Source organism: Haliotis rufescens, unplaced genomic scaffold (genome assembly GCF_023055435.1).
Source record: "Haliotis rufescens isolate VD_foot unplaced genomic scaffold, xgHalRufe1.0.p SCAF_5, whole genome shotgun sequence".
NCBI classification, from domain to species: domain Eukaryota; kingdom Metazoa; phylum Mollusca; class Gastropoda; order Lepetellida; family Haliotidae; genus Haliotis; species Haliotis rufescens.
Genome location: NW_025964223.1, coordinates 47,827,991 through 47,840,685, shown reverse-complemented (window position 1 = coordinate 47,840,685; position 12,695 = coordinate 47,827,991). Strand labels below are relative to the sequence as shown.

Here is a 12,695-nt window from a genome sequence, read left to right as displayed (position 1 = left end):
TTGTTGTGACCTTGACAGTGATCACACTGATTAAAACTTCCTGAGACATAAAACCTACTAAGTCTTAGGTATTTACACAGTATCAATGAAAAGGCAGTGACACAACCGCTTTCTCAATGAGCACACTGCCAACATCTGATATGGCAGGATTTGTTCAGATAATTGTCTTTGGTATCAGTGCCTCAGCAACTTACAAGGATAATTAACTACCTTTCATAATAAACTGACCTTTTACTTGAGCAAAACCATTTCGACACATGGTCCCATCATACAGAAGATTTATACATGGTTCTAGGTTTTATTAAAGAATACTGTACCACAAGCTTGTCAAAAGAAGAGAATGCAGCACTTGTCATCCTTTCCTCCAGGGATGTTGAAAGAGTGATTGTTTGGTAATCCTCCATGTGTAGCTCTAAACAGTCATGAGGTTTCATCTGAAAAAATATTGTTAATGTTTATAGCATTTTGGGGAGGTTAGTCTGGGGAAGAAATCATGTTTATGTAAAATACGTATGGAAGTAATTGCGTCAATGGAAAAGATATGGGCAGAAATCTTACATACAGAATGGAAAGTAATTCTAGCCCACTTGCACCGGAAATGCACATGTACAATAAAATCATGAACTTCTGAGACCTTGTCAACACTCACTGTCAATAAACAAGTGATTATCGATTGACAGATGATGTTGATTATCAATAACAAATTTAGAGGTCATTTTGGGGGTAAAAAAACAACCTGTAAGTAAACTAATGTGGTTTTATTGCCATGCTTTGTCTCATCAAAAGTGATATATCTTGTTATTTGATTATTGTATGAGTGTGCAGGATGTTTAAAAAAGGTTTTCCACAGTCATAGTACCAAGTAACAGAAGAGTTTTCCTTTCAATTGACCATAAGTCTGATGAAAAACTTTTCCTGAACTCAAAACTGAAATTTTGTTCCAGTTTTGTAATGCATCTAAAAATATAACACTAAATTAAAACACTTTAAAGAGTGTTAGTCCAAGCTAATGGAAGAGTAATATGTAAGTTGTTTCATAAATTGTATATTGTTCTAGATGAAACAATAGGTAACAGCTCTGTAAGATAAGATGGACATTGATTGTTGATGATTTTATACACTGTTGTGAGAATTCTAATGTGATGTAATTGAGATAATGGTTGTCATCTGGTTTCATAAAAAGGAATTATTATGATCTTTGTGTAACTTTAACTAAACCCTTTTACACAATCAAGTAAATGAAAATTCATGCAATCTCACCTTTGATAGAATTTTCTCAAAAGCATCAAGAAGGGTATCTTTCCATTCTTTTTGGAAGGCAGGAAAGGCAACTGTCACATTAACCAATTCATTCCAAAACTGCAAACACAACCAATGCTAAGGTCATAATGATGTTATTAATAAAAGCATAAAGTCGACTTGTACAAGATGGTATTGTCCCATTGTGAAAACAAAATATTATGTACATCTTAATTCCTCTAATTTGCCATTGACCATTTTAAGGGAAGAATAAAATTGGCTATGACAGAACAAAAGAATCTGAAGTGCTAGTCAGTATAGTAATATTTTGTTTGGTCAAGTACGCTCAGCTCAGGAACTCCCGATAATGATACTAAAATCTACAGAAAATAATGGCTAGTAGACTCAATGCTTATTTCACAGACTGGTGTCATAACCTCATTACAGATATTTTGGAAATCAATGGAAGAGAAAATTGATTATATAAGTGGTTTGGAAATGAAAATAATAATCATATCTTTTGTTTGTAAATTTGAATGCCTGAAGCCCATATAAATAACAACAGCTTTAATCTATTCTATAAATATATTGTAATTTTGGAAATGGTTGCAGTATTATGTTTGGTGTTTGGTTTTTCCCCACTGATTTGCTTGTGGGAATGTTGGCATACATTTAGATATGCATTGATGAAATATTTTCAGTACATAGGTTTTCCATCCATGCATGACCTACATGCTTCTCAAAAAATGTCCAGGATCATTTGGTTTTCATTTCATTGAATTCACAGCACAAAGCACCTTCTCAAAAGAGGAAATAAAGAAAAATAGACCCTAGACATTGTGACACAATCAGTGACTAACTACACACAGATAATGTAGAATAACTTCTACACCTGGAAGAAACTTCTAGTTGTTGATGAAGTAACAAATCATCCTAAATAAAATGTTTACACTTTTGCAATATCTATACTGAACAACAAAAGTTCCTGTGACATTGAATAAGATTTAATGCAAAGTTATGTTTTTTACCAAATCTGAAACAATTTCGGTTTGAAACAGATAAAAGACTCCTGTAAGTGTTCAAATGGTTTAATTTGCCATACTGACTTCAGAAAATGCGTGATTTCATAAAAAACATGAACATGCCAAAATGTCAATTTACAAATCAATAGTGTGTGTGTCCACCTCTGGTTGCGATGCAAGCAACACATCTTCGTCTCATGGAATGGACCAGGCATCCCACAAAGTCCTGTGGGATATCTGTCCATATCTGCTGGAGCATGTTTCAAAGTTCCTGGAGTGTCTTAGGAACACGTGATTGACATTGAAGGCGTCGATCCATCTCATCCCACATGTGCTCGATTGGTGAGAGATCAGGGGAGCGAGCTGGCCAGGGGATGACATTCACGTTGTTTTGTTGAAGGGAATCCTGAACAAGTCGAGCAATATGAGGCCGGGCGTTGTCATGTTGACGAAAAAACAGTAGAACAACAGGGCCGATGATCTCGTCGCGGTAGCGCTGACCATTGAGATTTCCCTCTACCACTATCAAACAGGTCCTCTGTCTTGCTGTAATCCAACCCCATACCATAACGCTGCCGCCCCCGAACCGATCTTCTTCCATGACACAATGATTGACGTAACGTTCACCTCGGCGTCGGTACACTCGAATCCATCCATTGCTGTGGCTGAGGTGAAAACGAGACTCGTCAGTGAATAGAACTTGTCCCAGCTGCATGGCCGTCCAGCGTAGACGCTGTCTGCACCAGTGTAGACATGCTTGGTGGTGGTTTCCTGTCAAAATGGGACATCTGGCGGGTTTTCTGGCGACAATATCCTCACATCTGAGGCGATGACGTACGGTTTGTGAAGATAGTCGTCGAAGGCCAGGGATGCATCTTGCAGTCACTGTTGCTGGCTGGAATTGATTTTGTTGTTCGAATCCAGTTGTCTTGTCGATTATTGGTTACGTGTGGCCTGCCACTCCGAGGATGGTCTCTGTCTGCATTTGTCTTTTGCCAACGTTGCCATAAACACCAAATGGTGTTTCTGTGGACTTTAAATTGTCTTGAGGGGCGGTTGGGTAGCCTAGTGGTTAAAGCGTTCGTTCATCACGCCGTAGACCCGGGTTCGATTCCCGACATGGGTACAATGTGTGAAGCCCATTTCTGGTGTCCTCCGCCATGATATTGCTAAAAGCGGCGTAAAACCATACTCACTCACTCACTCACTAAATTGTCTTGCAACATCATGTTGACTCGATCCTGCTTCAAGCATACCAATGGCCCACAGACGTTCATTTTTGGTCAGGCGTGGCATTTCGTAATGTTGAATAATTGAGTAATTTTGTTGTTTTTCTGAGTGGTTGTTGTCAGCACGATGCTAAACAATGCATATGGATTCCCGATAACGCACATGTTTTTATACCCATTCTTGGGTAGTGAAATGCATTGGGCTTGCATAAAAGTCCACTTTTGCATGGAATGCATGCTTTTCTGTTGCAGTTGCGTTTTTGTGACTTGATTCCATACTCGTACTACAATATTGAAAACCAAACTTTACTTGTTTGAAAAATACACTAAAATATTGGTGTCACAGGAACTTTTGTTGTTGAGTATATATGAAATGCAACTTTTTTAAATAATACTTCGAACAAATATCAAATAAAAGTGTACCACAACTATTTTGTTATGCTAGAGAAGGACATCAAAGAACAACAATGTTATAGCTCACCTCAAGAGACCTTTTCACATAGTGCACCTGAAAAAAATCAAAACGACGATCCAACCATGTGAGGAGCATGTCAATGGTACCACGCAGACTGGAATGATGATACTCTACACATTTGTTCAACTCAATTTGAAGCTGAGGAGTCAGTTTCACATCTTGATACATAAGTTGTCCATCCCAAAGACTGCTCAGGAAGAGATTGGCAGCAGAGACTACAAGGTCTGTGATTTCATATCTCTCTTTCAGAGAAATGGTAAAAACCTCAAAGGCTGTCCTCATACCAAGGTTTGCTTGTGCCATATGTTGTTCAAGAACTCTGTAGAAAATAACATCAAGAACAGAATAAAGTATTCTTTTGATCAGTGTGATGTTGGCAAATAACATTTCAAAACATTGCTTAACCTGTCATGTTTACATTCTGATTTCAGAGTATTTGGCATGATTTTAGTGTGTATCAAAATTGTGAGTCTACTAACACAAACATGTGCTTCAAAACATTTTTCAGTCCTTACATACATGGGCTGCCGTTAACCAAGCCTACTAGACCAAAGACAATTTGCTAGACTAGTGGCTGAAACTCTGAGGGTTCCATAAGAATAATCTTTTATTCCAAGAAACTAAAAGTAGGATTTATTTATCATCACTGAAAGCTTTAAGGCCATGTAATTTACCTGGCTAACTAGAATTATTTTTGCTGTCCTCATTAATATGCAAAAGGTATGGTTGTTCAGGTTTTATAAACTTACAATAACATCATTAGTATTTTTTCCAACTTGCCACTTTCTATCCAAAACACACTTCAAAACAAACATCCCCTAAAGTTGACATGTCTGCATGGATGGCTGTTGGTAACCAATTTTGTTCATTTTCATCAACAGAGAATACCTAGTCGTTTGATGCCGGCATAAATATGCTGCCAGGTTGTGCATTTGGTTCAAATGCAGCCTGTAGGTATTGAAGGTATTGTACATGATACATGCAAACTGTTATGGACGTACTAGACATCCTTCGTAGTTAGACTCAGAACTTCTTAGATGCCCCTCATGACTCATGACATAAACTCCTATTAAAACTAATGTCAAAGTGAGCTGAAACTATATGCCTGGAGGAGAGAAAAGACCAAAACAAATGGCAAGCATGAAGAAAAAAGGACCAATCTTATAAAAGATCACATGCAGCAGTATTGGAAATTTTAAGAGAGCTAGATGATATACAAGATGAGAATAGGAAGTTTACTGGGGACAAGAATGTGCATGTCACATGACAGCATCAGAAGATGACAAGCCAATGATGTTGATGAAGGTTTGTGTTTTGTCATTTTGCTTCTACAAGGTACCCAGGTATATAATATACATACATTTTAAGTTAGCATAGTAATGTGAATGACTTGTTGCCACTAGCTACTAGTATATGGCTATATATACAAACCTTGCATTGAGTGACATATCCTTCATCCGCTCCCATCTTTGTCGGTATGTCTGAGCCACAACTTGCAATTGTTTGGAGATTGCCTGTATAAAAATAAAAACATTCATTATCTCACACACTAGCTTGTCATACAAAACTTTCAATTAAGCCATATATGATAAGGGGGCAACCATTTGATATTCTGGAGGGGGCCTGCGATTATTGTTAGAGATAAAATAGTTTTCTCTTACCCTGCAAAGGAGTTAAACCAGTTTCTTTTTTCACCCACACTACCTTTAAGTAGGACATTCAGTGAACAAATGATTTTGGTACCTAATACCTCATGCAAAATTATCTTTTTACAGTAATTTCTGCAACAAATGATTATGAAGGTCTCCAGAATATAAAATAAAAAGTTAACAGCCTGTGACAAATTATCATATTATCATGCCCAAAACTTATTCTCTTACTTATATATATTTTTATTCTAAATTACACAGTATCTCTGACAGTACAATTTGCTTTATTTGAAGAGTTTAACAACATCCTTTCTCGAGTTACACACACAAAATGTCAGCTTTATGAACAGTAGTTTTGAAGAAATCTGAAAAATGTGATATCACTAAATCATGGTCAATGAGCTACATGAAGGTCATCAAGTATTCAAGGGATCACATTGTCAGTTTAGCACAGTAGATCAACACACTGTATTTTGATTTACTGACTGATACATAAATAATTGGCCGAAATCTGATGTCAAAACTACAATATCAATAGATTAATGAGGTAACATATGTATGGCAAAAAGTCATTTCAGGGGAAAAAATCAAACTATAATAGTTAACATGCTACTGTATGTAACATACACTGATATCAGTTATAGCACTGTATTATTTGGGGTACGTGAATATCAAGAGTCAAACATAGGTCAAAAGACACCGCCACCCTCATTCTTCTGAAAAAAGGGGGACCAGAGCTACAATGACACTGTAGACTTGGCTGCCATGAGTGGTCTCAGTGGATACAGGCCTGCAAGATATGCTTGTACATCACCTAGGTTGAAGTTTGTGAACATGACTTGAGAATATGACTGACAGCTTGACACAACTTTGTCCTATAGATATGGAGCTACATGAAGCTAAGCTTGTAGCTATGGCTCGAATCTTGTGGACTCTGCCGTTACCAAGTATAGGAGTGGATAGTTGGGCATGCTGACAACTGTCTGTAATAGCAGTTTGGACACTCTGCTACTGTTGCCTTTGTGATGTCCTTGACACTTAGATTTGCAGGATAAGAACAAACATTTCCGTCCACAACTTTGTTCATGCTGATATAGAGAACTGCCTATGTCCAAGCAGACCTGCAGCTGCTGACTGGTTTTTGGTGATGAACACTGAAAGGGTTTGCAAAGTTATCCTGCACTAATCTTCAGCATGAATTTGGGAGGAGAAATTGATGGCATGTAACTCTGGCTGCTGTTGTCATGGTTAGGAGAAAACTGTTTTCTTTGACACCTGTAAAAGATTAGCTTTATGCATCGGTTCGTAAGGTACTTCTAGTAAATCATACAAGACAATGGATAGGTTCTTAATCTGATGCCCTCAATAGTGCCATGCCGAAAAATTCCTTCTCTGTCTTAGATGTAGGAATAAATCAGCAACTTTTGGAATGGTTTTCTCCACCTCTCCTGATCCTCCTGCTCTTTTCCACTGGCAGAACTTCTTATACCATATATGGCGGATGATGAAGGTCTCCAAGAGTGAGCCACTGCTGCAGAGGCAGACCTGGAGAATCCTGCAGCCTGCACCTTCGACAAGATAAATCCAAGCATGTAGTTGGAGGTACTGGAGGTTTCCGTAATGTATGTCTGATCTTTATTAGCACAGAAAACCTTGAGTTTCAGACGTTTTTCAGTAGTGAGAATAGTCTGAGCTACCAGGCTCTGGCTATGCAGGAGCTATTAGAATGATGATACAGTCTGTCTCCTTCTTGAGTACTCAAGGAGGGAACACATAGGCAAAGAGGCCCTTCCATCTCATGGACAGTGCGTCAACCTGTCAAGCTTGTGGGTCTGTTACCGGGCTGACATAAACTGGAACTTGTTGTTTAGACATGTTGCAAAGAGATCAATATGTGGAGTGTCCCAGCTCTATGAAGTGTGCCAATCCGAACAAATGTGTAATCTCTGTGAACACATCCCTCCTTGCCCTTAGATGTAGGCTACCACAGAGATATTGTCAATCGCCACCAGTACTAAGGAATGATGTATATATATCAGGGATAGCAATTAACACTAGCCCGCTAGCCTTGGACTAGCACAAATTCCTGTGGGCTAGTACAAATTTCCCAATTTCACCATTGTTTTAACATTACAAGGGCATTTTATCTTTATCTAGGCTAGTGAAGCTTTTGAGTTTAGTTCTAACCCTGTATATATATTAACACTATGCGCTTACTCAGTATTCACCTGCTGAAGGAACAAGAAGTAGCTCTGAAATGTTGTGACAAAGAATAAAAGAAGCTGTTATCCGTAAGAAGTGTCATGTATTTATGTTCTTCCAACTTATGAATGCCTTTCAAAGACTTGTAAGGTGTCAGTTTCGGCGCACAGTTTAGGGACCCCTAGAAATGGGCTTTTTTTTGCCCCTGTGGCATTGTTGGAAGTTAGTATCCTCTCTGTTGTTGGAAAACTAACAAGTTGGCTCGTCCTTCCAGGATGGCGCACAAAAGGAATCTCGTCCATATCTCTGTTCCATATCGAAGTGGACAGGACCATTTGACGTTCTCTTGCAATGTACCTTCTTCTTCACAGTTAGAATCCAGTGTGCAGATAACATTTGTGCTGTTGAAACATGATAGATGTGGGCCCAAGGAAATTTTGTTAGTGCCACAATCTTGGCAAAGTAATGGAGAATCAATTCTCAAACACGTTCCAAAAAAAAACCTATGCATGTGAGTATCCGCTTACAAGAAAAGAAATAACTAGTAAAAACTATCAATAACTGAGAAAAACCTTATAGAAAATTACAGTGTGAAGATCAAACCAATTTTGTGAGCTCATTATGACTCGGGAAAATTGTCCTTGTTTTCATTAGCTCACACAGGAAAGAAGTGACATTTTTCCTCCTTGCACAGGCGCAGTAGAGCAGTTTTAATGCTGTTTCCATTGTAACTACTTTGGATAGCTGACAGTGAAGAGGATGTTTGCTAAAAAATCCAGCAGGCACAACATTGTTTCAATGTTGAAATTTGGTTGATATGGCCTACGACTGATCAGCTGGCTGGACAGCTGGCTGGCAGGCTGTCTTGATGGTTGGCTGGTCAGAACGGTCGGTGGGGTAAAAGATGGCTGTCCCCCATGCTTGACCTGGGAACTCTTCATAGCCAGAGCTGTCTGTCTATTCTTATCATCTCATATCTTCGTTAAAGGCCTGGCTGGAAGGTCTCCTGGTCTATACAGTTGGCTGGGGTAGGCCCTACAGCCGTGTGTGTTGCAGATGGCTGTCTCCCATGTGGTCTCTTGACCTGGGAACTCTTCTTAGCCAGCGCTGTCAGTCTATTCTTCAATAATTGTTGTATCAGGCTCATGGAGATCGCAGGAGATGATTTCTTGCTGGAGATGAAGGAGGCACTGGGGTAGAGTCAGAGGTCTGATCATTGTCACTGATCACTTTCTTCTTGACCACTTCACGACTTTTAGCCTTAGTTACAGCCTCAGCTAACAATTTAGAAGGCTGTCTTAGATGTTGGTACACTGCTCGGATCTAGCCTCCTCTGTACATATGACCTCTATGCACTTCCAGCAGGTTTGATGAGGATCTGCCGTGATCATGAATGACCACACTTCTTGCAACCAGGAGTAAAGGGAGACTCCATTACGACCTACAACGTACCTCACACTAGCTTATACTCACATGCGTACGATTGTCACTCCAATTAGAAACTATTAATATTGACTTACTGTGTCTGTTTTATTGAAAACTATCAGAATAATCTTAGACTAATTTGACTACTACCAATAGCTAGATGGTTACAACTATAAAAATAGGTGTTGACTCTAGCACACACAGAAAAGAATTGAGATTCCCGCCATTACGCACGTCATAGCTTCGGTTGCTATTGTGCTATATGGGGAACAACTAATTGAGTGATTGACAGTGAAGAGGACGTCTGCTGAAAATCTGAAAATTTTATTTAGTGTGACTGAAGCCGAAATACAGGATTTATGGCAAAGATGTAATAGAGTTGGAAGTTTCGTAAGAATTGTTTACATTTATAATAAGATTACTATGGACAGTGAGAAGGCCAAAAATTAAATACAGAACATTTCCCTGATCAGCCTAGATCATATATAGCATGAACTAGATTAAGTGCAGGTCTACACAGGTAATCTGTATCTATACATATACACAATAATTATTTTTATTATCATTTGATATATCATTATACTTATAGAAATTATAGAAATTGGCACTAGTCTTATTGTCCTTGCCAAACTGCCCATTAGTTAAGGTATCATAAGGACTAGAAGAAATTTGCCTATTTTAAGAGTTTTGCTATATGTTATCATTGTAAGGACTAGTGGACTAAAACTGTTAGTTTCTATCGCCGCTTTAGAGTCGTTATAATGATACTATTTTTTTTCAATCAAAGACACCCCTAATTTACAAATGGGTTATTTACTAATTTACAATTTTTTTTGCATTAATGAAACTTTGCATCCATATCTCCAAAATAACTATCAAGAATAAGACGGCATATTTGCATACTTTGAAAAGCTGAAATACCAACTTGAAAATATACTGGTAGACAAACTCAGTTTTTACGGAAGTGCTCTACTCAGAACTAATAAGCGGTGCTAAATGTATTTGATTGGATTAAGGTACATGTAAGGTTGGGTTAAGGTAAGGGAAGGTAAGGTATGCATTCCACTGAAGATGGGGTGGGAGAATCACATTTTTGGTTATGGGTCAGCAGTCGTATTAATTTCAAGATTTACGGTATTAAAAAGGAAATGGAAGCTTTTGAATGGTAGATCTTGTCTGAAAGATTATTCTTCAGACATCGGTTTGATTCTGGTCAGAGGCAAACATTTGTACAATGTGCGACGCCATCTTGGATTACTAGACGAACTTCCGTCTAGGCTTGATTGTGAGTACACTTGTGCGATCGAGCCGTCAGCCATATTAAACAGCAATGTTATGACTGAACATAGATGATTTTCAAGAATGCAGACATTGGGGTCTTAAAGCACTAAAAAGGCTTGATTATTGTATATTTGTGGTGTGATGAAAAGATATTATTCTCACCACCTTGCCCTCCCTCGTGTAATATTGAGCTTTCAGGTAGTAGCAGATTGTTGCTGAAGTGACTTCAGGTGGTATTTTGTTCAGAAAATCTGCATCCAGCAAATGTGAACTGGATACACATGCCATCAGCGTTCTTGGTAGCAAATGGTCAACTTCAAACAAATGTTCCAGATCTCCAGCAATGTTACCTGCAGGACTGTAGGTTGTCAACAAAAATATAAAAGAGATGAAATATGATACTGTGTATATATGACATGATTTATGATATTGACAGTTTCTAGAAATAAAGAATTAGAATTTTTCTGTTAAAATTATACACTTGCAATACTGTAGCCAACAATGAAGTTGTACATACCTTGAAATTGACAAATTAAAAAACATTTACAATGAACTCAGCTCAGACCATTTTGTGTGCTGACACATGGCCTGTGTATGTACATTACACATATGCACTGTATCTTATTCAAAATAATGCAATTTCTAAACGTAGCCACTAGTCAAGTAAAAATTGAGTCAAGTAAGCTCATCAAACAATAGTCCATATATTACAACTAAAGTCAAATGAAAAACATGTCAAAAGTTAGATTTGGGCTTGTAAATTCTAAATATTGTCTTTAGGAATTAATATCATAAGTATTTTATTTCAAAGGGTATTACCAGAGAATTAATATTCATATGATTGATTCATATAATTGATTGATTCATAGATTTACAAATTGCATCGTGTCTGCAATGGGGGCAAGTTTTCTCAGAAACTCCTGAAGTTAGGTATCTAAGAGATACTTATCAAGACTGAGTAATAGAAGTTGTGCTATAAATCATATATAGACCTCTCCCAAAGATGGCAGTGTCAATCTTGACTGCACAGTTGAAATGGTACAGCACTTGGACTGCTCTTTTGAAAATATTAATAGTTCTAGGTCATATTCATGCTCAATTTTCACTCCATTTATTCCAGGGAACAATACTTACATTGACCATTTATACAGCCCTTTCAAGGTGTCTTTTGTGCGGTCAATGTCTTCATGGCCCCACCATGTTCTTTTTGTGTGATCAGTGTCAAAGACTGTTTTGAATGGCTCTGAATCTTTCCTCAAAAAGTGTAGGAGCGGCACCAAATATAACCACTGTGACTCGGCACATTGTTGATAATGTGATGCGCTTCCATATGAAAAGTTTTGACAATGTTGACTTATTGACCATCGTAAACAGTCCACAAGCTCTCTGAAATGATAATACCATTAGTCAATGAGTTGATTATGAAACAAAAACTGCAATAATGAACAAGAATATTCAGAGAAGTGCTGAACTGGTATGTAAAAACATTCAACAGCTACAGGTATATCAGTATTTCAATATGGCATTATATGGTTAATATCATATCAGGAATCTGCTAAGCAATTTTTCACCTCAAAAGTGGTTGTCATTACAGAAAAATAAATAAATATTTCGGTCACTTAGTCAATGGTTTTTGAGGAGCTATATACCAAACCTGTGTTAATTGTGGGTGATATTTTGTGGCAGTGAGAATGAATGTGGAATGTGAAGGACACAAGATACAATTAGCTCATTATCACACACAATCCTACTGAATTCCAATCTACATATCAAGTATATATTTCCCGGCATCATCCTAGAGATACAGAAAATGGAAAAGTTTAGAATGATCATATGGATTACAAAGAAGACACAATTTATGGATAGCAAAGGCTATTTCATCCCATCCGCCTACTATCATCTTCCCGAGACAAGAGAGTTAACTGACTATAAAAGTCCAGTTTCCCCCCTTGCCGAACTAGGCTGGTATTAAGGAGTTACATTTTGGCTGGACTAACGAGTCTGTGCATAGTCCAATCAAAATTGCGCAATGAAATCAAAATCCGGTTCGTAAACTGTCATGCAGATTTTGGTCGATTGCAGGATTTGGAAAGCACTTGCACCGCAAAATCGTTGTCAACAGATATTTTCTAAATCTTTTCCTGTTTTTAATCAAGGTGCTCACGTGATTTGA

General features: G+C 37.9%; 1 protein-coding gene across 3 annotated transcripts in view; it reads right to left on the bottom strand.

The window, feature by feature from the left end:
* Positions 1-12,695, bottom strand: part of LOC124137118 (E3 ubiquitin-protein ligase rnf213-alpha-like) — a 175,197-nt gene that overhangs the window by 121,773 nt on the left and 40,729 nt on the right. For all 3 annotated transcript variants that reach the window (XR_007218279.1, XM_048383674.1, XM_048383675.1), the window contains exons 9-14: positions 11,657-11,908; positions 10,685-10,880; positions 5,397-5,479; positions 3,972-4,284; positions 1,261-1,359; positions 318-434 (exon numbers count right to left, since the gene is read on the bottom strand). Coding sequence is in view for 2 of the 3 variants with exons in the window: in XM_048383674.1 (XP_048239631.1) it covers positions 318-434; positions 1,261-1,359; positions 3,972-4,284; positions 5,397-5,479; positions 10,685-10,880; positions 11,657-11,908 (1,060 nt within the window). In the remaining variant the exon portion in view is untranslated. The remainder of the gene's footprint in view (positions 1-317; positions 435-1,260; positions 1,360-3,971; positions 4,285-5,396; positions 5,480-10,684; positions 10,881-11,656; positions 11,909-12,695) is intronic.